Below are 24,396 nucleotides of genomic sequence, written 5' to 3' on the forward strand. Positions count from 1 at the left end.
TTAAAATAACGTACTTGAGCATAATGCAGTGAAACCAACCACTCCGAAAGTCAAACAAACTACAAGATAACATGGGAAATTGACGCATCTGACACCAAGGCATGCGTTGACTACAACGCTTCTGGCGCAGAAGTGTGACCGTACCATTGTTTTGTATTTTCTATCCGTCTATTCGTATAATACAGTATGTCCCCACCTTCTGAACATGACCTCTTGGGGAATTTATGACATTTGGCATAAACTTCGCACTTGGAACAGTTGGCCTCAAGGATGAACTAATAAGAATTTGGGCGGTCAAAGGTTATGGTCACTGTGAGATCACAAAACACATTCTTTAAATTACTGTCTTTTAGGAGAAACAATTTGGTTTGTTTCTGATACTGCTTGCAGAAGAAGACAAATAAAGCAAATCTTGAACATTGAGGACCATTGATATTTATTTTGAGGTGACTCAGGGGGTCTGTCATATCATGTATTAAAGCAAAATAAAATCTCACGACTGTAAGAATGTGTATGGCCAAGTCTTATGTGATTTGTGAAACAGTGTGAAAGGAGCCCTCTCCACACTAGCGCCGTTTCCTAAACAATCAACACAAAATGTCAAATGAATCTTGATGATGTTTTAGTGCTGCTGTTCTACATACTGCCAACCAGGTGAAAAAAAATCAGATTGAGGCTTTAACCTTTGCTTTTAGGACATATCCGAGACCATTAGGGTTTTATGGAAAAATGCCTCTAAACATTTTGCTAGTTTGACAACTTCAAATGCTCCGATCTTTGAAAATATGAACCGAAAATAGCCGATCTACAAGCTCTCAATGCGTCGCAGACGCATTGAGAGCTTGTAGATCGTCTATTTTCGCTGCGCAACGTGCTTCCATGGAAGACATGCTGGCTTCTATGGAATCCAAAAGACTGAAATCAGTCGTGGCGACTGAGAACTTGAATTCATGCATTATACACGCCCCCCCCCTCCACACCACCCCCATGCAGTCAGAAAAGAACAAGGAAAACAAGATGTTTCGATAAAAGTTTATTATAGCGAGACAAGGCATTTAGAGTCAAATAGTAGAATTGCACTTAATTTCAATATACAGTCTGAGAAGCAGAGTAGCTACAATGACATAATAGTCTATAAAAAGGTGTTACTGTTTTAATTATCACAGCTACTGATAGTCACCCATGGCACTTTGAAGGCAAAAACACAAACAAAAAAAGAGACTGCAAATTGCCTTGGCAGCTGCTGCTAAATCGAAGGTTTTTTTGGTGGTAATATATTACAGAACCAAAGGGACAGATATGTGACATCATCCACTGAGCTGAGGTATAAAACATAGTCTCGGCCATGCCTTTCGGCCTGGCGGAGACATTAATCCCCATAACTGTTGGACTAATTTGCTTCACAGCGGTGTTGCAGTGTTTCTCTTCCCCTGCAGATAACTCTCCACTTAACTCGAGACCCCCGCAGTGCTCAACGTGATGTTGCACTGCCATGTCCAAAGATCTTAAATTAAGACCTCCCATCCTCGCCCACCGCATAGTCTTGTCCTAAAATTAGTGCTACTAATACTAGCTAACACAGCAGGGTTATTATAATTACATAATTACTAAAGGAGGGACAAAAACTAAACCAGCAATGACTGTAACCCAATAAAAAACATCAATTAAGATCTTGCTTATCCGTTTTGTGGCATCGGAATCTAGAGGGAATAACAACCATTCAGTATTGAAGGACACTATGGCAGTATTTTCCCCCCCGTAACTCAGACTGTACAAAAGAGTTACAGACCTGTAAGGATCCGGGTTGGGAACCCCGTCAAAAGGCCCCTGGGGGTCCCCGGACCCCACTTTGAGAACCACGGCACAATGGAATATGTGCTGTATAGATGAACAAGCTCAGCTGTCCAAACAAGCCATATATAGAGGCACTATTGGTAGATTCATAGGTAAAATTTTAACTCAGTTTTGGCTGTGTTTTAGCTCTTTTTAAGAAACGTGGCCATGCCAACTTGTTTTGTTTGTTTTTACGGTTGTGTGTCGTGACAGCATTCACAACTAAAGGCAACGTAGGAGGAACGTGTCTCAAGGAACCCTGATGTTCCCTGGACCACCCCCGACTTTGAGAACCACTGAACTTAGCTCGTATTATATGGAATATTGGCAGAGAACTCTTGAGATCAGGTATGTTTTAATGGCCACTGGTCACAGTCTTTTCTCACACGACAGGACCAATGAGAAGTTGGTATGATATACCAAAGAGTACTGTCCCTTTCACATACTTTTATTGTGTGCGCGAAAGGGCCATTACTTGTGTTACAGTGAAGACAGACAAAAAACACACATCACAAAGGCACTTGTCCTACCTTGGCACAAATATATATATTAAAAACATAAGAAAAAGGAAGAAAAAAAATAGGTTTGAAGAGAGTTTAAAACAGTGTTCTTCACTTCCTGGTCCTGAACCCAATGCGTGGCTGGATATGTAATTGATCAGTTATTGGTCAGTTATTTATTTACCAGAAACTAGCTCTAGAGGGGTTCCCCAAGACGTACATTTTTACCCTCAACAACACAACACCAAACCTTTGAAATAAATATGACAATAAATTCTTATGTAGCTGTGTAGTATCATCAAACGAGAATAATAGTATTTATTGGTCGCAGTCGTTATGAAACAAAAGTTGCATTCCCCCAGCGTTCAGATTTCCAAATCTGTTTCTCTGGGTTTTTCTTGCCCGTTTGTGATCTATTATCTAGAACATTATTAAATATTAATAAATGTACTCTTCTTTGGCATGGTAATGTGATACCACTTGTTGAGAATCTGGGTCTGGTGTAGTGTTTTTTTGGGGGTAAAATTGTTGGAACGCACACTTATTATGTACACAAGCACGTGCGCATGCATGTCTGATACACACATGCACAGCAGCGCACACACACACACACACTGCAGGACCAGGAATGAAGACTGTGTGCAGCAGAGAAGTTTTTTTCTGTGGAGCTCAGTTTTAGGCACTAAAGCCGTGATTTATACCTAAATTGTACGACCGGCATCGCAGACCGAAAATCAGCAGATCTATAAGCTCACAACGCGTTAAACACGTTGTGAGCTTATAGATCGGCTGTTTTCGTCGGTCCGAGGCGTGCGCCTGCCGTCGCCCGACGGAGCATAAATTAGGCACCAAACAATGTTGATCTTCATCTTCTTCTTCTTCTGAGACATTCATGAATTCATTCTGCACGGGGATTCTCTTCTTCTTCATCTATTGCTCCTCCACTCACCAATAACCCTCACCCCCCCCGCTCCCCTCTTTCCTTTATGATGACTGGGTCCAGACTGGAAATGAAGGGGAAAAAAGAGGGAGTTATAGTACAGGGTTATTATAGTTAAAGGTGATAAGTGATATTTTTTGGTTAAAACAAAAAGGTTTTTGTTAAAATGTTAAAACACTATAGTATATTCTGATAGTCATCATTGCTATAGAGTGTTTGTTCAGTCTCAGGGGTCTCTCTGTCTCTCCAGCTCTTTGATAGACAGAAAATAAATTTTCAGGTAGGTGACACCATTTCAGCCAATCAGGAGAGAGTACCCATTATCAGTTTCATTTTATAGTGTTCCAGTTCCAATGTTGTCTGCTCATTTCTTTGTCATCACTTCCAATTTCACTTGTTTAATCGGTATGCTGACTGAGTTCTCTGTCCTGATTCGATAAAATTGGTATCCTGACCTGAAAATGCATTTTCTGTTTAACTTATTCACTGCCACTGATTTAAAAAACGTATTTTTTTCCAATTACCAAATCCGCCACTGACGTAAAAAAGGTAATTTTGCAAAAAAACGTTGATTTTAAAAGATCTCACCATCCTTCATCTCTTGAAGTGACACATTACATTGTAGCACACCCGGATACGGAAATGACGTCAATCGAAGATTTTTGTTTACGCCTGCTTCCTGTTTAAGTCCCCCTCTAAAACGGCATTATCTCGGCTTCGTTTTTCTCCGCCGTGGAACGCTGTTTAGAAACTGCTACTACTGCAAAATGGAATGTCGCAGATTGAAAATGTCTTCTCTGGGCCACTCACACAACTACCCTGTGTGTCTACAAACAGTTGAACACGCGATCATAAGGGATTTAGCGAGGTCTGTGGCGAGGTGAAAAAGTAAGTGTGTTTTCCGTTCACATGGCGAAACATGGTGTTTTTACACTGGGCTGGTGGACAGAGACTCCGCCCCGATCGGAATGTCTGTTGTCTGAGCGACGTGCACGTATCGCCGGTGTGTTTATAAACGATCATAATGAGAAAAAAAAAGTTACAAATAATAAAACATGAGTTATAAAAAACACTAAATCGCTGGCAGTGGGCAAACACAGCCAGAAATAAGTCTGGCAGAGAATGAGTTAATAAAGAGCTGGAGAGACATGGAGACTCCTGTTACTGAACAAACACTCTATAGCAATGAGTACTATCAGAATATAGAGCTATTTAACACTTATTTTAACCAAAGAAAATCACTTACCCTACCTTTAAAGCAGCACTATGTAACTGTTTAACAACTATATAGCATATCATATCCCACAAAATTATAAAGTTACATGCTTAAAGGTTCTATGACATTCATTTTCACTTTTTTTAAAAATGTTTTTTGGGGGGTTTTATGACCTCAATTACACCCAAAAAATCTGAACTTTGAACATTCAGTGGATTTTCTCTGGTCTGAGGTTTTCTGAATAATTAGGCTGAAAAGTAATCTGAGCTTGGCCCTTCGGCAGTGAGGTCACAGCCGATTAATCCCGCCCACTCTCCTCCTCGCCCCTCCCCTCCCCTATCCTTTCCTTTGGGGGGGGTGGAGCAGAGGCGATGATTGACAGGCAAAATCCCTCACAAGCGACACCCGCAGGCAAAGATTTCTTTTTTCATTGCAGTTGAAAAGGCTTTAGAAATGTGAGAGAAAAACACCTGCCATACACGTTTGAAGGACCATGACAAAGACTTTTAATGTGTGGTAAAACTGAACGTCATGAAACCTTTAAGCAATAACAATCATCCTTCCATAAATGTATAGACTCAGGGGGTCCCTGCTAGGGGCTTGACTGTATTACGATGTATAGGGGAGACAATGAGTTTCATCCTGGCATTAGCAAAGGCACCAATAAGGCAGAACTGCCAGTCAAAGTGAAGACTGGCCAATCACAGCGCGTCCTCGCCGGACATGCTTGCAGAGACTTCTGGGTAATGAAGTCAAAGACGTTGGCTGCCATGTTATTTGTGTCCAAAGTGGCCACTGATACCCCAAACTACATAGTGCTGCTTTAATTTAAAACAAAAAAGGGGGCAAAAAATACTACCATTTTGTTAATCCATTAAAGGTTTCATGACGTTCAGTTTTACCACACATTAAAAGTCTTTGTCATGGTCCTTCAAACGCGTATAGAAGGTTTTAACAAAAAATTCCACTCCATTGATCCATGGCAGGTGTTTTTCTCTCACATTTCTAAAGCCTTTTCAACTGCAATGAAAAAAGAAATCTTTGCCTGCGGGTGTCGCTGGTGAGGGATTTTGTCTGTCAATCATCGCCTCTGCTCCGCCCCCCCCAATTGAAAGGATAGGGGAGGGGAGGGGCGAGGAGGAGAGTGGGCGGGATTAATCGGCTATGACCTCACTGCCGAAGGGCCAAGCTCAGATTACTTTTCAGCCTAATTATTCAGAAAACCCCAGACCACAGAAAATCCACTGAATGTTCAAAGTTCAGATTTTTTGGGTGTAATTGAGGTCATAAACCCCCCAAAAAAAACATAAAAAATAAAAAAAAGTGAAAATGAATGTCATAGAACCTTTAAGGCCTGAGTCCGATTCTTAAAATGTCTTCTAAATCCTAACAGTTTTCTGAAAAACATATGTTTCTATATCAGTGGTGCTCAAACGTTTTCATGTCAAGGACGCCCAAAATTATATGTATTTGGCCGCCGACCCCCATCTCAAAATATTTTGTTCCAGGGACCGCCAGAAGCAAAGATTTGAGTTACAAATGTTCGCTTGAAAAGAATACATATATTCAAAGATTTGCACACATTTTCACAATTTTTCCAAAATAGCAGATCTACAAGCTCATAGCACGGCACTCAGTGCTGCGCTATGAGCTTGTATATCTGCTATTTTTGAATAGCCAAAGTGTAAGATAATGCTTTTTTAGCTCAAATAAAAAAATGACACAGATGCGTTCCAGGTCTTAATTGAAACTAAAAGAAAAAGTAAAGTAAAAGAGAAAACGAAAGATGTACTAAAATAAATACAAACTGAATAGAACTCGTTCAGTACAGTACCTGAAATCAATGATCATACAGCAGGGGGGGTTTGAGTTCATAGAGTTAACTCATTCACTGCCAGGGTTAAAACAGTCTCCGGGTCCCCTTGCCAGCGAAAAACGGCGATTTTACTGTACCTTTGAAAAATCATGGAATATTCTCTGTGACCGCGACCCTCACAGACATCGGCTCGTTACATGGACAGGGGTCCGGTAGCGTCGGGGAAAAAAAAATCGCGAGCCGCGATCCTCCATTCCAGAGCTATGGCTTGTTTTTTGAAAAACACTTAGAAAACAAGAGAAATCCGAGAAAGTTTTACTTTTATAAATCCTTTAACATGGAAGATGCCTATATCTTTTTTGTAGTGATCACGTGATCTCTGGGTGTACTCTTCTTCGGTGGTGCTTGGATCATTCACAGCGCTGTGCACACCGGGGGCATGGTTTTCATACGATTACTTTGCCTACAAATATATTCTAACAGTAGTGAGTGGGTTAAAACAAATGTTTTTTTTATTACTTCCAATTTCACTTGTTTATCCTGTATAAGTTCTCTCTCCTGATTGGATTAAATTAGTATCCCGAACTGAAAAAGTTATTTTCAAGTTTTACTATTTTTACGAGAACTTTTTAACTAATTTACCGCAAAAACGAAGAGGGGGTCGCAAAGACATTTTTTTCCCCCACGGAAGCACAGTGAAACCCTCTGTGATTAGGGTTAGCAACCATCAGGGGATCGATCATACTGGAGATAAATATTCTGTGACAACTTGAAAAAGGTAAGAACATCGCAAAAAACGCTGGCAGTCTGGGCTATTTAGTGTATGGCAGGGAATGAGTTAACACTATTTAACACTTGTCGGCTAAATGTAACTAAATATAATATCACTACTACTATAATACACCACCTTTAATGTACGGTCCTATACCACAACAAGGCAAAAAGAAAACTGTTTGGATTTAGAAGACATTAGTAAGAATCGGCCTCAGGTCTTAATGTGTTAATGTACAGTCCTATACCACAACAAGGCCTAATGGGTACTTACTAATGATGATGACCAGGATGATAATGATGACAGCTATCAGGATGGCCCACATCTGCAGGAGACAAAAAACACACAGACAAATAAACACCTGTTACATTTCAGGATTCAAATTCAAAAACAACAAAAATGGCAGATTTACAAGCTCAAGACTCGAGCCGCGCTTCCAGCTTGCGGATCTGCTACTTTTGATGCTTTTGTATGACGCTGTACGAGAGTGTAGCATGATCAAGTAGGGAGTTAATTTACGGGGAAAAATACACAAAAAGTCAAAGAATATGGAGATAGGAGGTTTCTGCCCCGACAACAATGATATACTGTATGGTCACTGTCAGGCAGAAACCTTGTATGTCCAAAACAGTTAAAGATTGCGTTCCAATGGATCTAATGTAGTTATTATTTGGTCACAAGCTTCTTGTTGATACTTTTCATTGGTTTAATATTTATAAAATACCACACACAAGCATTGTATTTTGGATGCTTCAGTTGATGTTGCACCACTGTTTTATAAATGTTGTTCATTTTAATTTCCTAGATCAGTGGTTTTAAAAGGACCCACATAACTCTGAAAGTGTACAAATGGTGATAGTGTTCCATGATTTGTACGCTCTCACAGACCTGTAAGGGTCCATTTGGAACCCCCTCAAGGAACCCTGAGTCACTTAGAGAACCACTGTCCTAGATTTGTTTTTAAATTACACACAGTTGAATTTAAAAAAATGTTTATTGCTGTTGTACGTTGTGTGTGTCAGTAGCGTGTGTGTGTGTGTGTGTGTGTACCTTGCAGTTCTTCCACCAGTACTTCCTCTTCAGCTTGGCGGCGCTGGTCTCGAACTGAGAGGCGCCGGCCTGCAGGGCGTCCGCTCTGTCGTCCAGCTCCGACAGCTTGGAGTCACGCTCCAGCACCTTGTCTACGTTGACACGCATGATGTCCACCACCTGCACACACACACACACACACACACACACACACACACACAAGAGATGGATTAAAGCAAAATAAAATCTCACAACTGAAATATTCTGTTATAAAGTCCTAATTTGTAAATTGTGAAACAGCGTGAAGGGAGCTCCCCCACACACTAGCGCCACCTGTTTCATAAACAGGCAACATTTTAAAATAATTACGTTTTGGTGGCTGTACAGCCAGCCAGTTGAAGAAATTGCAGATTGAGGCTTTAACCGTTGCTATGTAGTGTGTTGTCCAACCTAAATGTGTCGTCATGGCATCAGGCGCAAACAAATCAGTCAGCTCCATATATGGGCACAAGCGAGGGCATGCATGGGCATATACTGATGACATCAGCGATCTCCAAACATGGGCATAAAAAGGGCCAAGGACTGATAGATACAGAGGATCTCCATATATGGGCATATTGGTCGGAACGGCTGTGCGACGTACTGTAGGTGTAAGAGCCTGAACTTAAGATGTGAGGGCCGCATAGAGGTTATATACACCGAAATATATGTGTGTATATATATAGCAACACATTTCTTTTTGAATTTGACGTTTTTCAGAAAACTTAGGTAAGGATTTAGAAGGCGTTTTTTTTTAGAATGAGCCTCAGGTCTAAAAATGGGATAAATTGTGATTATGGTTTGACGCTCATAGCCTGCCTGTCCCTGGGGGGAAGGGGGGGGGTGTGTGCTGCCTATCTGACAGCCAGCATGAGGAAACATGCAGACACTGACTGACTGCAGGCACTGAGAGAAGAAAAACACCCTCTAACAGAGTGTTACTTTTTTACGTAACTGTAAAAGCCTCCATGAATGAACCACAACACCTTGCTTTAAGCTGTACCATCATCACACAAAGGGAGGGACAGCATCTCTTTGAGCGGCTACCGGAGGCCAATTCTACAAATTGTCAGAAACCTCATATGTCCAAAACTGCTACTTTTCAGGATTCAAATCGAAAGTAGTAGATCTACAAGCTCAAAACGAGTCGCTTCGCGCCGCGTTTCGAGCTTGCGGATCTGCTACTTTTTTTTCCTAACATTTTAAACTCAAATTTTTGCTTCTGGGGGTCCCTGGAACAAAATATTTTGAGATAAGGGTCGGCGGCCAAAGACATTTTTGGGGTCCTTGACATGAAAAAGTTTGAGCATCACTGATATAGAAACATAATTTTTTTCAGAAAACGGTTGGGATTTAGGAGACATTTGTAGAATCGGCTTCAGGTCTTAATGGGTTAAATAGCCGAATTTGTTCTTCAAGATAAGAAAGAGGACAGACAACACTAGAGGAAACATAACCCCCCATGATCCACAAACCCTGCTCTCTATCTCTCTCTGTCGCCTCGCCCTGTCTCTCACACACACACACACACACACACAGTCAGAACAGAGTCACACACACACGTGTGCCGGTACACGCGTCTCTTCCATAACACGTGGGGATGGAGAAGCTGATGATTACATAATCACCTGGCTGCAGCCAATCAGAAGCGTGTGTGTGCGTGACTCACCACGGGGGGGGTGGGGGGTTTAAAGTTCTGTGTGGGTGGGAGGGGGCTTAGAGCTCTGTCATGTTTGAAGCGGTGGAAGAAGAACTCTTGATTTTTTTTTAACTTTTAAGTAAAAGTACTCATTATTGTAGATGGCCCATTTATAAATTGTAAAAAAAAATCTAAATCTTTTGAAAATAGCAGATCTACAGAGCTCACAAAGTGTTGCGATTTGCACACATTTTCAAAAATAGCAGATCTACAAGCTCATAGCGCGGCACTCGGTCACACGCTATGAGCTTATAGATCTGCTATTTTTTGGAATAGCCCAAAGAAATATTAAAATGACAAGAGATGCGTTCCCGGTTTGAATGGGCATCTGTGTCACTTTTTGATTTGAGCTAAAAAGCATTATTTACACTTTGGCTATTAAAAAATAGCAGATCTACAAGCTCGTAGCGTGGCACCGAGTGCCGCGCTACGAGCTTGTAGATCTGCTATTTTTGAAAAATAGTGAAAATGTGTGCAAATCTTTGAATATATATTGTTTTAAAGCGAACATTTTAACTAAAAACTTTGCTTCTGGGGGTCCCTGTAACAAAATATTTTGAGATGGGGGTCCGCGGCCAAATACATATCATTTTGGGGTCCTTGACATGAAAAAGTTTGAGCACCACTGATATAGAAACATACGTTTTTCAGAATACTGTTGGAATTTAGAAGACATTTGTAGAATCGGCTTCAGGTCTTAATGGGTTAATTTAATTGACTAATTATTTGGGAATATTTCATTTTAAACCAAAAGTCCCCTCTCTCTCTCACACATATGTATGCCAGTGTGCCAGTCATCACCCTCCTCTGTGCCAAAGTTGGCGCCCGTGTGTAAGGTTGCCTTACCCCTGGTATAGAGGGGGAAAAAGAAGCAAACCAAGTTCAGAGCCAAGGGTCAGGTTTACTAAGTATTGACGGTTTAAGTGGTTAAATGTCTGAAATAAACAAAACAAATCTATCTAGTATCTATCTATCTATCTATCTATCTAGTATCTATCTATCTAGTATCCATCTATCCAGCTAGTATCTATCTATCCATCTAGTATCTATCTATCTATCTATCTAGTATCTATCTATCTAGTATCCATCTATCCATCTAGTATCTATCTATCTAGTATTTATCTAGCCATCTAGTATCTATCTATCCATCTATTAGTTTAATTACTTTTTTTTATTGTCCAATGTATTTGTATTTAAGTTAATAAAGTTAAACTTAGTATAACTAAATGCATTTGAAATTAAATAAAAATGTAACTTTTCAGGAGTCCAATTCAAAAATAGCAGATCTACAAGCTAAAAACGCATCGTGATGAGACAAGATTTGAGTTACAAATGTTTGCTTTAAAAGAATATATCTCGATTTTTCAAAAATAGCAGATCTACAAGCTCATAGCGCTATGAGCTTGTATATCTGCTATTTTTGAATAGCCAAAGTGTAAAATAACGTTTTTTTTAAGCTCAAATCAAAAAGTGATGCGTTCCAGGTCTTAATGGGCTAAACATAGCATAATGTCGGGCAGAGAAGCCGGCGAAACAAGCAGCGCCAGCATCCTCTCACGTCCCACATATGGAGATAACAAAGTAACACTTTGTTATCTCCATATGTGGGACATGAGAGGGTCAGCACAACGTACAGGACGTACAGATTCGACCCCAATGTGTGTTTTGTTCTATGTACCAGAGCAGCTGGCAAACAAAAACAGTCAGTGAACACCAGCACATGGTATTATGTTTGCCGAGGGAGGGGACTGTAGTCATGGTGGCCTGAGGCGTGTGTGTGTATGTGTATGTGTATGTGTATGTGTATGTGTATGTGTATGTGTATGTGTATGTGTGTGTATGTGTGTGTGTGTGTGTGTGTGTGTGTGTGTGTGTGTGAACCCTCTGCTCCAAAACAAACTAGTGATTAAAAGAAAGTACAAAGTTGTGCCATTTTCCAGAAACTGCCGGTGATTATGTCACTCTCTCCTAGAGAGAGAGAGAGAGAGAGAGGCGTGGAGACAGACACAGTGCAGGAGCGTCACAGAGTGGTGGTGGAGGGCAGTGGTGTAAAGTAACTTAAGTACATTTACTCAAGTACTGTACTTAACTCACTGAGTGCCAGAATTATTTCTGGCTATGTTGTCCCAGTGCCAGAGATTTTTTCAAAGTAAAAAAAATGTGCTTAGGAAGCGAGATACAGCCTTTTTCAGTTATAAGCTAAACAAGGAGTGGATGGAGCTGCAAATCTTCAGATAATGATATCTTTGGTTCTGAATTTTTTTTTTACAATTTTTTCAAAAACACGTGAAACACGTGATTGGCACGTTGCACCATAGCGGTAAAACACGTGAAACACGCCAATAGCACTCAATGAGTTAACTTTTTTTACTCAAGTAAATTTTGAATTCCAGACTTTTACTTGTAACAGAGTATTTTTACATTGCAGTATTGATACTTTTACTTAAGTAAAAACTGTGAGTACTTTTTCCATCACTGGGGAGAGAGGGGACGGACACTGGATACTGTACCGAGAGGAGGCTGAGATAAAGAGACATTTCGTCTCTGTCGTGTGGAAACCTCATATGTCCAAAACAAAAAAAATAATTACTTTTCAGGATACAAATTCAACAGTAGCTAAAGTAGCAGATCTACATGCTCGTTAGCGTCTCGTTTTGAGCGTGTAGTTCTGCTACTTTTGATGCTTGTGTGTGTGACGCTGTAGTAATGATCAAGTAGGGCGTTCATTTACGAAAAAACACAAAAAGTCCAGAACATGGAGATAAGAGGTTTCTGCTCCAACAACAACAACAACGATGTGTTGGTACTGGTGTCTCTTGGTAGGAGAGGATAGAATAAAAGATGGTGACGGTTGGCTCACCACTAAAAAACTACTAAAAAACTACTAAAAAACTACTAAAAAACTACTAAAATAAGAAACTAAATAAGAATTTGCTGTCAAAATCAACACTGCAGTGCACACATACTGAAGGTTGAAAATAAATACTATTTTGTAATACAGTTGAAGAGATACCCTTTTTTGTATTACTTGGCTTCTGAATTATTAGGCTTATTATTATTAGGCTATTGTATTATTTGTTTTGAAAGGGAACAATTGTTCCAACAAAGAAATGTTGTGGGGAAAATATAATAAAACCTCATGAGATTTTATACATCCATAGTTTTGTGGAATAAATGTGCGCTTGATAATCGTGAAACCGTGATTATTTCTCTCACTATAATAAATCGTTTCGTATCGAAATCCATGATCGCCCCACCCCTACAGCTGAATAAACGCAGCAACACCCATTTTGTTCCCGAAATGCTATTACTAAGTGTGTTGGTACTGGTGTCTCTTGGCAGGAGAGGATAGAATGAGAGATGGTGACGGGTTGGTTCCAGGGGACACTGTGAAGCTTGGTTGGTGATGGTGATTGAAGTCAAAGTTTTTCATTTAAAAGGTCTTCTTCCTTACCTCATCCACCTGGGCCTGTGTCTGCTGCAGGCGGCGGTTGCCTCCTCCCGGCATGTTGGAACCTTCTGGCTGCGGGGCGGACCTGTTAGGGAGGCCAGGGTGAGAGAGATGAGATAGTTGGTACCTTGCTGTCACATTTCTCTAGAGTTTACTATACTGGGCAGCACTTCAGGCCAGTTCAGTTCAGAACAGAACTACACTGCAGTACTGTCACAATTATTTTCCATATACGGTAATCGTTTCCATGTTGAAAAATGTTCATACGATTTCAAACATTTTCCAAAAATAGCAGAAACAGTTGATGTTTTCATTTTTTGAAAGTATAACATTATTATTAATGTCAGTAATTTATTTGTATATTCAAGTTATCTGTCATATCTTTTCCCTGTCCCGTGGAATTTTTTATTACCCTAAAGGGCAAACTTTTACGTTTTTTTTATTCATAATTATGTTCCATCAATGCCAAAAACACAGTAATCGCATTTGTGTGACAGTTAATGGTCAACTTAAATCTGTCTGGGTTTTCATTTCAAGGACCCTCAGTTTGATTATGGATTATTATTAGGCCACGGAGCTGGAGTTTTTATCTCTGGGGAAGTGGGAACCCAATCTACACTGTAAAAGCCTTGATATATGAAACATTTACTATTTACAAATGGAACCAAATGATATGCATCATTTAAAAGATAAATGAAAAACGTCATTGAAAAAACACGGCCCCCTCATGCATTCGAAGGACAATATCAGTCACCAGAACCAAGAAAGTGTTTTAAATTAAATATAGATCTGAAATCTATAGTGGTTAAAATGGAGTTTGACGTTACAATGGGTTTGTATAGGAAGGTAAAATGAATATTAATGATCTAAATACTGAATCAAGCAACTTAAAAACTGTCTGGGGTGAAACAGTGGACGTTAAAATGACACCAAACATGTTTGAGAGCGAAATATCCCTTTAACTAATTTTAAGACTATAGCAGGGGTCTTCAACCTTTTCAGCGGAAGGACCCCCTAGCTGAGAGAGAGATGAAGCAGGGACCCCCCTCTATATTGTACAAAATAGTGTTTTAGATTCAACTTTTTTTGTTGACGTTTACTGTTCTTTTTCCCTCTACACCAAACCTCTTTGCCGAAAATAGCAGATCTACAAGCTCACAACGCCTCGCGCTGCTATTTTTGGCTAAAGTTCTCCTCAGAAAAGGGATGCTAGGGTTCAAGTGGTTAAGGCAAAAAAAAGACCCCTGGACTATAGCACAACTCAAAACAACACTTTCTCTGACATAGCTTGTTACTGACACCTGCTGGCCAGAAGGTGTCTCTGGAAGAGGACAAATAGGATCTTCAGGTGGGGATTACATTACACCAGAGTGTGACTCTTGTGTGCCAGTGAGATCATTCTTTGTAGTTCAGTTAGTGTGTACTTAGAGCTGTTGACTCAGTCAGCACACATGGAGAGAAGGACAGAGAACTGCAGTCAAAGATCCCTCCTTGTTGTCTACAAGTGCATGCAGTGCATTTAACCTGAGGCCCATTCTAAAAATGTTTTCTAAATCCTAACAGTTTTTTTTGGAAAGAAATACAAATATATATGTATATTTAAAAAGAAACCTCAAAATATTTTGTTCCAGGGACCCCCCAGAAGCAAAGATTTGAGTTACAAACGTTCGCTTAAAAAATATATAAGTTCAAAGATTTGCACACATTTTTCCAAAATAGCAGATCTACAAGCTCATAGCCGCGGCACTGCAATTAATAATTGCAATCACAATGCTATAGTGAGTGCTTAAAATAGGTTTGTGGGAGTGCAACTACAATATTCATCTAATATAAAACATACTGTAATAGAAGGCTTGACAGTATTTGTGCAGCACACCACATTAATTCTACTATCTATAAACCTCTGTAAGCGCTGCCAAATGAATAGAAAGCAACAGCGGCTATAAGGTACGTAGCGTAGTGTTGACATGACACTGAACAGTGCAGGAATGTCTCAACATTCTAAAAAAAGCCCGATTTATACTTCATCATACCACGGTGTCCACTCCCCGGAAATAGCCGATCTGCAAGCTCACAAGGCGCCGCGGATGCGACACGTTGTGAGCTTGCAAATCGGCTATATTCCCAGCACAATAAAGACTCCCGTCGTACCATGACATATAAATCATGCTTTACAGCGGCCATGATCTGCTGTGTATCGTCTCTCAGCTCACATGAGGCTGACAGCCTTTATCTTATCTTAGGCCAGACTGGCACAGGACGGAACCACCTAGAACCACCTCCATTACAACAGTGGTTCCCAAAATGGAGGTCCTGGGACCACCTCCCAAATCATTTTGGGGGGGTCCCCAGGAGCCAGTTGCACCACCTCACACTAAGTTCAAACTTAGCCTAGTTATAGCTTAAATGGCTTTTAAAAAGCCATTTAGACCAGGAAAGTATTAGTGTCATTTTTTGATTTCTTTGGCTATTCAAAAATAGCAGATCTACAAGGTCATAGCGCGCCACACCGCTATGAGCTTGTAGATCTGCTATTTTTTGAAAATAATGTTTTTTTCAATGTCTGTCATTAAAAAATATATATTTTTAAGCGAACATTTGTAAAATATTTTTGTTCCAGGGACCCCCAGAAGCAAAGATTTGAGTTACAAATGTAAAAATATACATATTCAAAGATTTGCACACATTTTCACGATTTTTCAAAAATAGCAGATCTACAAGCTCATAGCGCTATGAGCTTGTAGATCTGCTATTTTTTAATAGCCAAAGAGATCTAAAATGACACAGATGCTTTCCCGGATTGAATGGGTTAATATAACTAGGCTAAGTTTGAACTTAGTGTGAGGTGATGCAACTGGCTCCAGATTGTTGTGCAACATTGTTTTCTCACTCAACAGTAAACAAACCAACATACAGTATAAGTGTATACATGGTATCTGCACATTCCTAAAGTTACAATTTAAGGTCTTTTTAATACCAAACCGGCCTAATTGTCAAATATTACGCAAGAAAGAGGCAAACATTGTGAAAATAGCCGATCTACAAGCTCACAGTGCGAGGCGTTGTAGTGGCTGTCATTGAATGTTTGATGAATTGAGTACAAAGAACCCCAATGGAAACAAGCCATAGTGCTTTCTTGGGTTTAAAATCCTCTTTAACAGACCTTGTATTATTGAACTGTACTTCACTGTGCTTTGTCTTTGCAAACTGTTAAGTATTCAATACATCAATCAATCAATTGCAACAGCGAGATAGAAACTGTTTATCAGTGGCTAAAATGTTGACCTGGACCTCTCCCTTTGTTTCAGATGTTTGTACCCATTAAGACCTGATGCCCATTCTACAAATGGCCGCTTAAAAGCCTGATTTATACTTCATGGTACGATGGGAGTCTTGTGCTGGAATTCAGTACTTCTCACACTTCCAAGATTTTTAAAAAAAATTCAAAAATAGCAGAAGCACAAGCTCGTGTCTGTCTGCCCCCCGGGCAGCAACTCTCACGCCAAAATGGCGCACGGGCAGGCACTGGAAATTTACCGGGAAACGTATTAATTTATGCATTTTAAAGTTAATATATTACATACCGTTTCGGAAACTTTGATTTTCAAAATATTATCCTCAGTGCTAGGACCCTGCAGTATTATCCGTTTTGGAGCAGAACTTCCGTGGGTTTTGTTTAGTTTTTCCTAACTGAATTCTAGGAATCACAGCTTCTTCTAAAAGATCATAGGTTGACCGGAGGTGTCGCCAAACAGACTGTTACTGTTTTCTGCCTTAGAACTGCTAGTGCTTTCTATGCACTTATTTGGAGGGAGGTGGGGGGGAGGGGGGGGGGGGAGGGGTGTATTAAGCCACTGGTTCTCAACCTTTTCAGGCCGCGTCCCCCCAAAATAGTCATTACATTACATTACATTACATTACATTCATTTAGCAGACGCTTTTATCCAAAGCGACTTACAATAAGTGTATTCAACATAGGTAGGGAACGAAAACTACTAATCACCAGAAGTCTTTAGTGCATTTTCTGCAAAAACAAGCAACCAAGAGTATACCTAGCGCTAAGGTAAAAGTGCAATATATCAGCTACCTATTTCCTTAAACAGATGAGACAAAATAGCTAAATCAAATGAGCATGAGCTAAAACAAATAAGTGTATCGACTAAACAAGATCCAATAAACAATCCAATAAACAATACAGCAATAGAAAACAAGCGTTCGTCATGTTTGAACTGGGGACAAGCACTTGGAATTGTAGGAGTTGGGCGTTACATTTTGTTTGACTCGGTTTCCACAGATAAATATTGTGAAAATTGGAATTGTAGGAGTCATTTTTTTTTACCAGTTTTTGTTGATTACTTTTGATGCAGTAATGGTCTTTTTTTCCTTTCTTTTTTTAAGTATTAAAAAGTCCTCAAATTGTCACTTAACCGTTATCTGAGGACCCCCCAAAAAATCACGTGAGGACGCCCCAAGGGCAGCGGGTCTTCAACAGGGGGTCCTCAGAGTTACTACAGGGGGGCGCTAAATCTTTGTGATATATATATATATTTTTGTACATTAACCAATTGAACCCTAGCATCACTCTTCTGAGGAGAACTTTAGCCAAAAATCGCGAGGTGTTGTGAGCTTGTAGATCGGCTATTTTTGGCAAAGAGGTTTGGTGTAGAGGGAAAAAAGAGCAGACCAAGTAAAAAAAAAAAAAGTTTAGTCTGTAACACAATTTTATACAATATAGAGGGGGGTCCCTGCTTCATCTCTCTCTCTCAGCTAGGGGGTCCTTGGCCTGAAAAACGTTGAAGACCCCTGCCCTGGGGGTCCCGAACCACACGTTGAGACCCACTGTATTAAGCATTTGAACAGTATGTGTCTTTTGTCATTGAGGTTGGTTTGGGGGGGGAAGCGGGGGTCAGGAGGTGTGACTGTGTGAGGAGGATGCTGCTCACAAAGAGCAAACTTCCTTCTATTGTCTCCATGTAAACCTCCTGCACCATGTTTATCAATACATCTACTGTTGGCTCATTTTTTAAGCCATTCGTTCTCTAAAAAGTGAGATCTGGGGAGGAGTTGGACCCCCAGGGGTCCCTCAAGGGGGTTCCAGGGCATCCCCAGCAGCAAAATGAGAAACAGTTTTAAGCCCTATTTTCTAGTACTACTTCATCAAAGATAAGCTGATATACAAACTCACAACAACACGGCACATCATCGTGATGCAAACATCTTCACTGTCATTATTTGCCAACCAGTCCAACTGGTTGGAACAGATAACTTAAAAATTGGAGCAAATCTTTGAATATATATATTTTTTTCAAAGCAAACATTTTTTACTTCTCGGGTTTTCTTTTACTTCTCGGGGGATTCTACAAAATGTCCTAACAGTTTTTTTTGCTATAATCAGTGGTTCTCAAATGTTTTCATGTCAAGGACCCCCAAAATTATATGAATTTTGGCCACGGACCCCCATCTCAAAATATTTTGTTCCAGGGACCCGCCAGAAGTTGTAATAGAGTTAAAAATGTTCGCTATAGAAAATAGATATTCAAAGATTTGCACACATTTTCACGATTAAAAAAAATAAATAGTAGATCTACAAGCTCATAGCACGGCACCGTATATCTACTATTTTTTCAATGGCCCAAAAAAATCTAAACGTGACACAGATGCGTTCCCGGTCTTAATGCGTTAACCCATTTTTAGACCTGAAGCCGATTTTAAAAACACCTAACTTGTATTTATTTTATTCAAATTATTGTTTTTTTTAATCCTGTTGCTATATACATAGCAACATCTAAAATGACACAATTGCTTTCCCGGGTTTTAAGGGTTAATAACGAAACATTAACCACTTTATAACCCTGGTGGTGGTATCCATATTTTAGGCATGTCATCAATAGATCACAACACACATGATGCAACGTGTTGTGAGCTTGTAGATTAGGGCTATTTGTCACTATTTATCTATAAGTACATAGTACTGATAGTAGGGCTTAAGAGTGCTTCACAAAAGACTGATGCTACGGCTCAGTGTCACAATTGCAACAAATGACTTGAGTTCAATTCAATTATATAGAATCTAGGTCTCTGTCGGGTGGAAACCTCATATGTCCAAAACTGTTACCTTTCAGGATTCAAATTCAAGAATAGCAAAAGTAGCAGATCAACAAGCTCAAAACGTGGCGCGAAGCGCCACATTTTGAGCTTGTTGATCTGCTACTTTTGATGCTTTTGTGTTGACGCTGTAGTATGATCAAGTAGGGCGTTCATTTCCGGGAAAAAAAACCACAACGTTTAAATACGGAGATAAGAGGTTTCTACTTTCTACCCAACAGCAACGATATATTATAATACCATGATTGATTGAATATTGATTGAATACTGTATTAACAGTTTGCAAAGACAAGCACAGGGAAGTACAGTTCAATACAAGGTCTGTTAAGAGGATTTTAAACCCTAGAAAGCACTATGGGCTTGTTTCCATTGGGGTCCTCTGTACTCAATTCATATTACAACGAGTTGTCTCAATAAACTTTACATGTAGAGCAGAGAACCAATGTTTCTCCCCTCCCCCATGAACAAGCACTTGGCAACAACAGGGGCAACAGGAAAGAAAAATCCCCTTTAACGTGAACTATGGCACTGTGTCAGGTTAGCCAAGGGTAGGAATCCACCTAAAACATATTACTCTTAACCCATACTCTTAACCAAGGTAGGAATCCACCTAAAACATATTACTCTTAACCCATACTCTTAACCAAGGTAGGAATCCACCTAAAACATATTACTCTTAACCCATACTCTTAACCAAGGTAGGAATCCACCTAAAACATATTACTCTTAACCCATACTCTTAACCAAGGTAGGAATCCACCTAAAAGGTATTACTCTTAAAGTCCATGTTAATTCCTATTGCAAAAAAAAAGAAACCCCAGTGGAGAACCGAGAACAAAGCCTCTTCCTTGATGCTTTGGTAGGCCTAAACCCTGCTTTTACAGCTTAAAAGAGGATGAAGGAAAAACAATATATGATCTATTCTAGATCATTCGCTAGTCAAGCACCGATTATAAACCCACAGTAAAGCGATTAAGCAAATCTAAATTGGAATGCCTGCAAAATGCCTTTAAAGCTCCCTGTTCTCCTTATTGTATACAGTCTGTCTTCACCAAGCAATTTATCAAGCAATTTATCTTAAGCCGAGAGGTTTTTGATGTGTCATGTCTGTATCATAGCTACGCTGTTTCTCAATGTCGGGTCAGGGGACCACTGGGGGTCCCAAATGGAAGACACTTACGGGTCCATTTGGTTCCATTTTGCCCACTCTCAGAGTTAACCCATTAAGAGTAAGACCTGAGGCCGATTCTACAAAATGCCTTCTAAATCAGTAGTTCTCAAACTTTTTTATATGTATTTGGCCACGGACCCCTCCCATCTGAAAATGTCTTGTGCCAGGGAGCCCTCTGAATTAGGCCCCGGCCCACCATAGATATTATCGGGCCCCTGATCTACACTGTAAAATCATGCGTAGAAAATAAATGGAACCAAGTCCATTTTTAGCCCATTTTGGGACCCCTGGTGGTCCCTGGGCCAGATGTTGAATACCAGTGTGATTATTAGCAGATCAAAACCCTGCTTAGTTACCAGTGAACTACAAACTACACTGAGTGGGAGGAGCTTTGGGTAAACACCAACACTCCAATTTAAAACACAACTTCATTATAATTATAAGATGTATGATCTTATAGTCTTACTACGCTATGCTAAGTTGATTCAAGTCACGGGGTTAATGTAATGTAATTATACATTACAGGATGGAATTTTAAATATTACTGATTGTTCCTTGTATAGGCTTGATGATGCTGAAATGATCTATGACCTTATTTTAAGGTCTCTGTGTCATCACTTACACTTTTTCATATCCATGCCATCACTCGTGAGTGACATTTTCCAATTAAATCTACAAATTTCACACTTGCCGACTTATTACTGTAAAGAGACAAAAAACTAAGAAATGCAAGCCTATTAAAAGGGATAGTAAAAAAAAATCTATCGATCAGTCATCCCATGGAGACTTGAATTCATGGAAATTATTTGTTTTTGTCACATTCCTAAGCCAATAAATTGATGATTAGCCAGTCATCAAATTATTTATTGGCTTAGGAATGCGACAAAAACAAAAAAGATATCTATGAATTCAAGTCTCCGTGGGATGACTGATCGATAGAAAAAAAAACATTTTGGGGGTGAACTATCCCTTTAACTAGAGCAGTGGTAGCTCACAAACGTTTTAATTTCAAGGACCCTAGGTCACAAAGTCGGACCCCCATAAATAACTCTGAGGCCCCTTTTCCACCAAAAGAAGTTTGATTCTAGAAACTGGTTCCGTTCTAGATCCTTGGAACCACGAACCGCCGGCTTGCGTTACTTTCCACCAGTTTAAAGCACCATTGTATAATATGGGGCAGGAGTCCCCACTGGCTCCAGGTTCGATTTCAGGCCTGGCAAGCAATGTGTTGAATACGACCGGTCAAAATGTCCATTTAATGGCAGAAATTCAATCGTCAATGCAATGGCAGTTACACTTTTCTTGTTTTTTAAATGATTATTTTTTGCTTGCTTTTGCCATTGTTTATATCGCATCTGCATCTTCCAACCTGTAGGATAGGGACACGCCCACTTTGGTTCCCAGTTCAGAGCAAGAAGTTTTTGCCCTGAACTGTTTTTTTTTTTTTGTTCCAGTTTTGGACCAACTTTTAGGGTTCTGAAACTGTTCAATCCCGTGGAAAAGGGATCTGAGAGTGTACAATTGGAACCAAATGGACCCTTTGTCGTACACTCACTAGAGACCTGTAGGGCATTGGTTCTCAAAGTGGTGACCCCCCAGGAGTCCTTGGGGGGCTTCCAAGGGGTCCCCAGCTAAATGATGGATAGTTAGGAACCAAATGGACCCTTAAGGGTCCATTTGGTTCCATTTGTTCACTCTCAGAGTTAAATTAACAATGATTTTAGTGGGGTCCCAGAGATAGAAATGCCATTAAATGGGGGGCTGTAGCCTAATGCATGTCAAACTGGGGGTTCTTGAAATTAAAATGGTTGAGAATCACTGCTGTAGGGGTTCATTTGGTTCCTACCTTGGAGAACCACAGCACTAGAACTAGGCTACATTATCAAATGTATCAGCTTGTCAAATATCTAGTGTGAATGAATTACATTTAAGACATTTCCTGTAATCCTGATTTATCTCCTTTCCTTCAGCTGTTGACTTGTAGGCTATGTTATTGTATGTCTGTAAATGTATATTGATGAATTGAATACACAGGACCACAATAGAAACAAACAAGCCCTTAGGGAGCTTGTTTCCATTGTGGTCCAAAGTATTCAATCAATCAATGACAGCTACACACAACAATATTTTATTTTGAAAACACAGCCTCTAGTAGAGATGGAACATGTGAATGTGTGACCGGATGTGCAACGTTAGCAAAAGTTGGCCTTTTTGTTCTTTAGCTTGTGTTGTTTTAGTTTAGTTTAGTTATCCATCTATAAAGCTTAAATATTAATATTTAAAACAACATTCATCTATCATATCCTTTCACAGTTAGTTGTATAACATGTATTTATCTTGGTAAGACCTCACATTGGTATTATAAATCCCTAAAAATACAAACTAAAGCATTATTAGCTTAAACTCCAACTTGTTGAATGTTAGCAAAGTTTTGGGCGTTGTTTACTTTTCCTGTACAATGGTTTTAACGGCTCTACCCGGCCTGGCGAGGACTGGCGGTGGACTTTAACTATTGAAACAACATAGTTTGTTTGTTAATAAGTTATAATTAGAGACTTACATTGTTTAACTGGAAGCTTCTAAAAAGTCAGGCTCCGATGCTGCTTCTCTGGGTCTCTGCAAGCTAATGCTGCTAATGCTAATGGAGTCAAGAAGCAGTGTTGCCAGATTTTCGCGAGAGAAATAAGCAACCCAGGGTCTATGAAAAACAAGCCCAAAAGAAGCAACTAAGTACTACTAAGGCCACATTATTAGAAAATAGCAGCTCTACAAGCTCACAACGCGTGTTGTGAGCTAGTAGATCTGCTATTTAAAACATTCGAGAAAAAAAACATTTTAAATATTTTTTAAACGTTTTAACCAAACAAATCTGGTACGGGGGTCCCTGGCACAAACTATTTTCAGTTGGGGGTCCACCGTCCGTGGACAAATACATATTGATTTGGGGGGTCCTTGATTTGAAAATGTTTGAGAACCTCTGGGTTTAAACAACATTAGGAAACAAGCCCAAAATAAATATCTACACTTTGGGGAAATAAGCCCCCCCCAAAAAAAAACTGCAACTACCCATATTTACAAGTGACTTTACAAAAAAAAACAAGCCCAAAGTCGCTTATAATAAGCCGACATGGCAACACTGGAGTCAAGCCGTAACAGCTCCAGTCGATCCCGGTGTTAAAGAGACCGTAACACTGTTAATGTCCAGTGGTGGGAAAAAGTAAAACAAATGTTTACTTAAGTAAAAAGTATCAATACTTGCTCTATATAGAAACATTCGGTTACAAGTTAAAAGTCCTGAATTCAAAATGTACTTGAGTAAAAGTACAAAAGTACTGGTATCAAAATGTAGCCTACTACTAAAGTACCAAAAGTAGAAAGCCTACTCATTATGAAGAATGTCCCATTTCACAAGTTTTCAAACGTATAAAATGTACATAAATCTTTTGATTTTTTTTTGAAAAAAGCAGATCTACAAAGCTCACAATGCGTCGCGTTGTGAGCTTGTAGATCGTCTTGGCCGAAATGTATATAGGGGCTGAAGTGGTTAATGTAGGTTTTTGTAATAATAATCAAAATCTACAAAGTAACTAGTAACTAAAGTTTTCAAATAATTGTAGTGGAGTAAAAGTACAATATTTGCTTCTGAGATGTAGCGGAGTAGAAGTAAAATGATTGAAAATTGGAAATACTCAACTAAAGTAAAAATGCCTGAGAATTACACAGTTCAGTACTTTTTTCTTGAGTAAATGTACTTAGTTACTTTACACCACTGACTGTTATGTAGGACAGGGGTTTTCAACTGATTGCGAACCAGGGACCACCACC

General features: G+C 39.7%; 1 protein-coding gene across 1 annotated transcript; it reads right to left on the minus strand.

Moving 5' to 3' along the window:
* Nucleotides 1-1,020: 1,020 nt before the first annotated feature.
* vamp3 (vesicle-associated membrane protein 3 (cellubrevin)) lies at nucleotides 1,021-23,221 on the minus strand. Its single transcript, XM_080422626.1, has 5 exons — nucleotides 23,132-23,221; nucleotides 13,299-13,380; nucleotides 8,128-8,286; nucleotides 7,351-7,402; nucleotides 1,021-3,337 (listed from the first exon to the last, which is right to left on the minus strand). Coding segments are annotated over exons 1-5 (315 nt in total). The 5' UTR covers nucleotides 23,134-23,221; the 3' UTR covers nucleotides 1,021-3,317.
* Nucleotides 23,222-24,396: the final 1,175 nt, after the last annotated feature.

The sequence above is a fragment of the Gymnoscopelus braueri genome, assembly GCF_963280865.1.
Source record: "Gymnoscopelus braueri genome assembly, chromosome: 3".
Lineage (NCBI taxonomy): Eukaryota > Metazoa > Chordata > Actinopteri > Myctophiformes > Myctophidae > Gymnoscopelus > Gymnoscopelus braueri.

Bases quoted from the DNA above. Each gene is read 5' to 3' on its own strand.
- vamp3 (XM_080422626.1), bottom strand. The intron at 8,287-13,298 runs GTAAGGAAGAAG...GTGTGTGTGCAG, and splicing joins CACAGGCCCAGGTGGATGAG to GTGGTGGACATCATGCGTGT. The intron at 7,403-8,127 runs GTACACACACAC...TGTCTCCTGCAG, and splicing joins ACTGGTGGAAGAACTGCAAG to ATGTGGGCCATCCTGATAGC.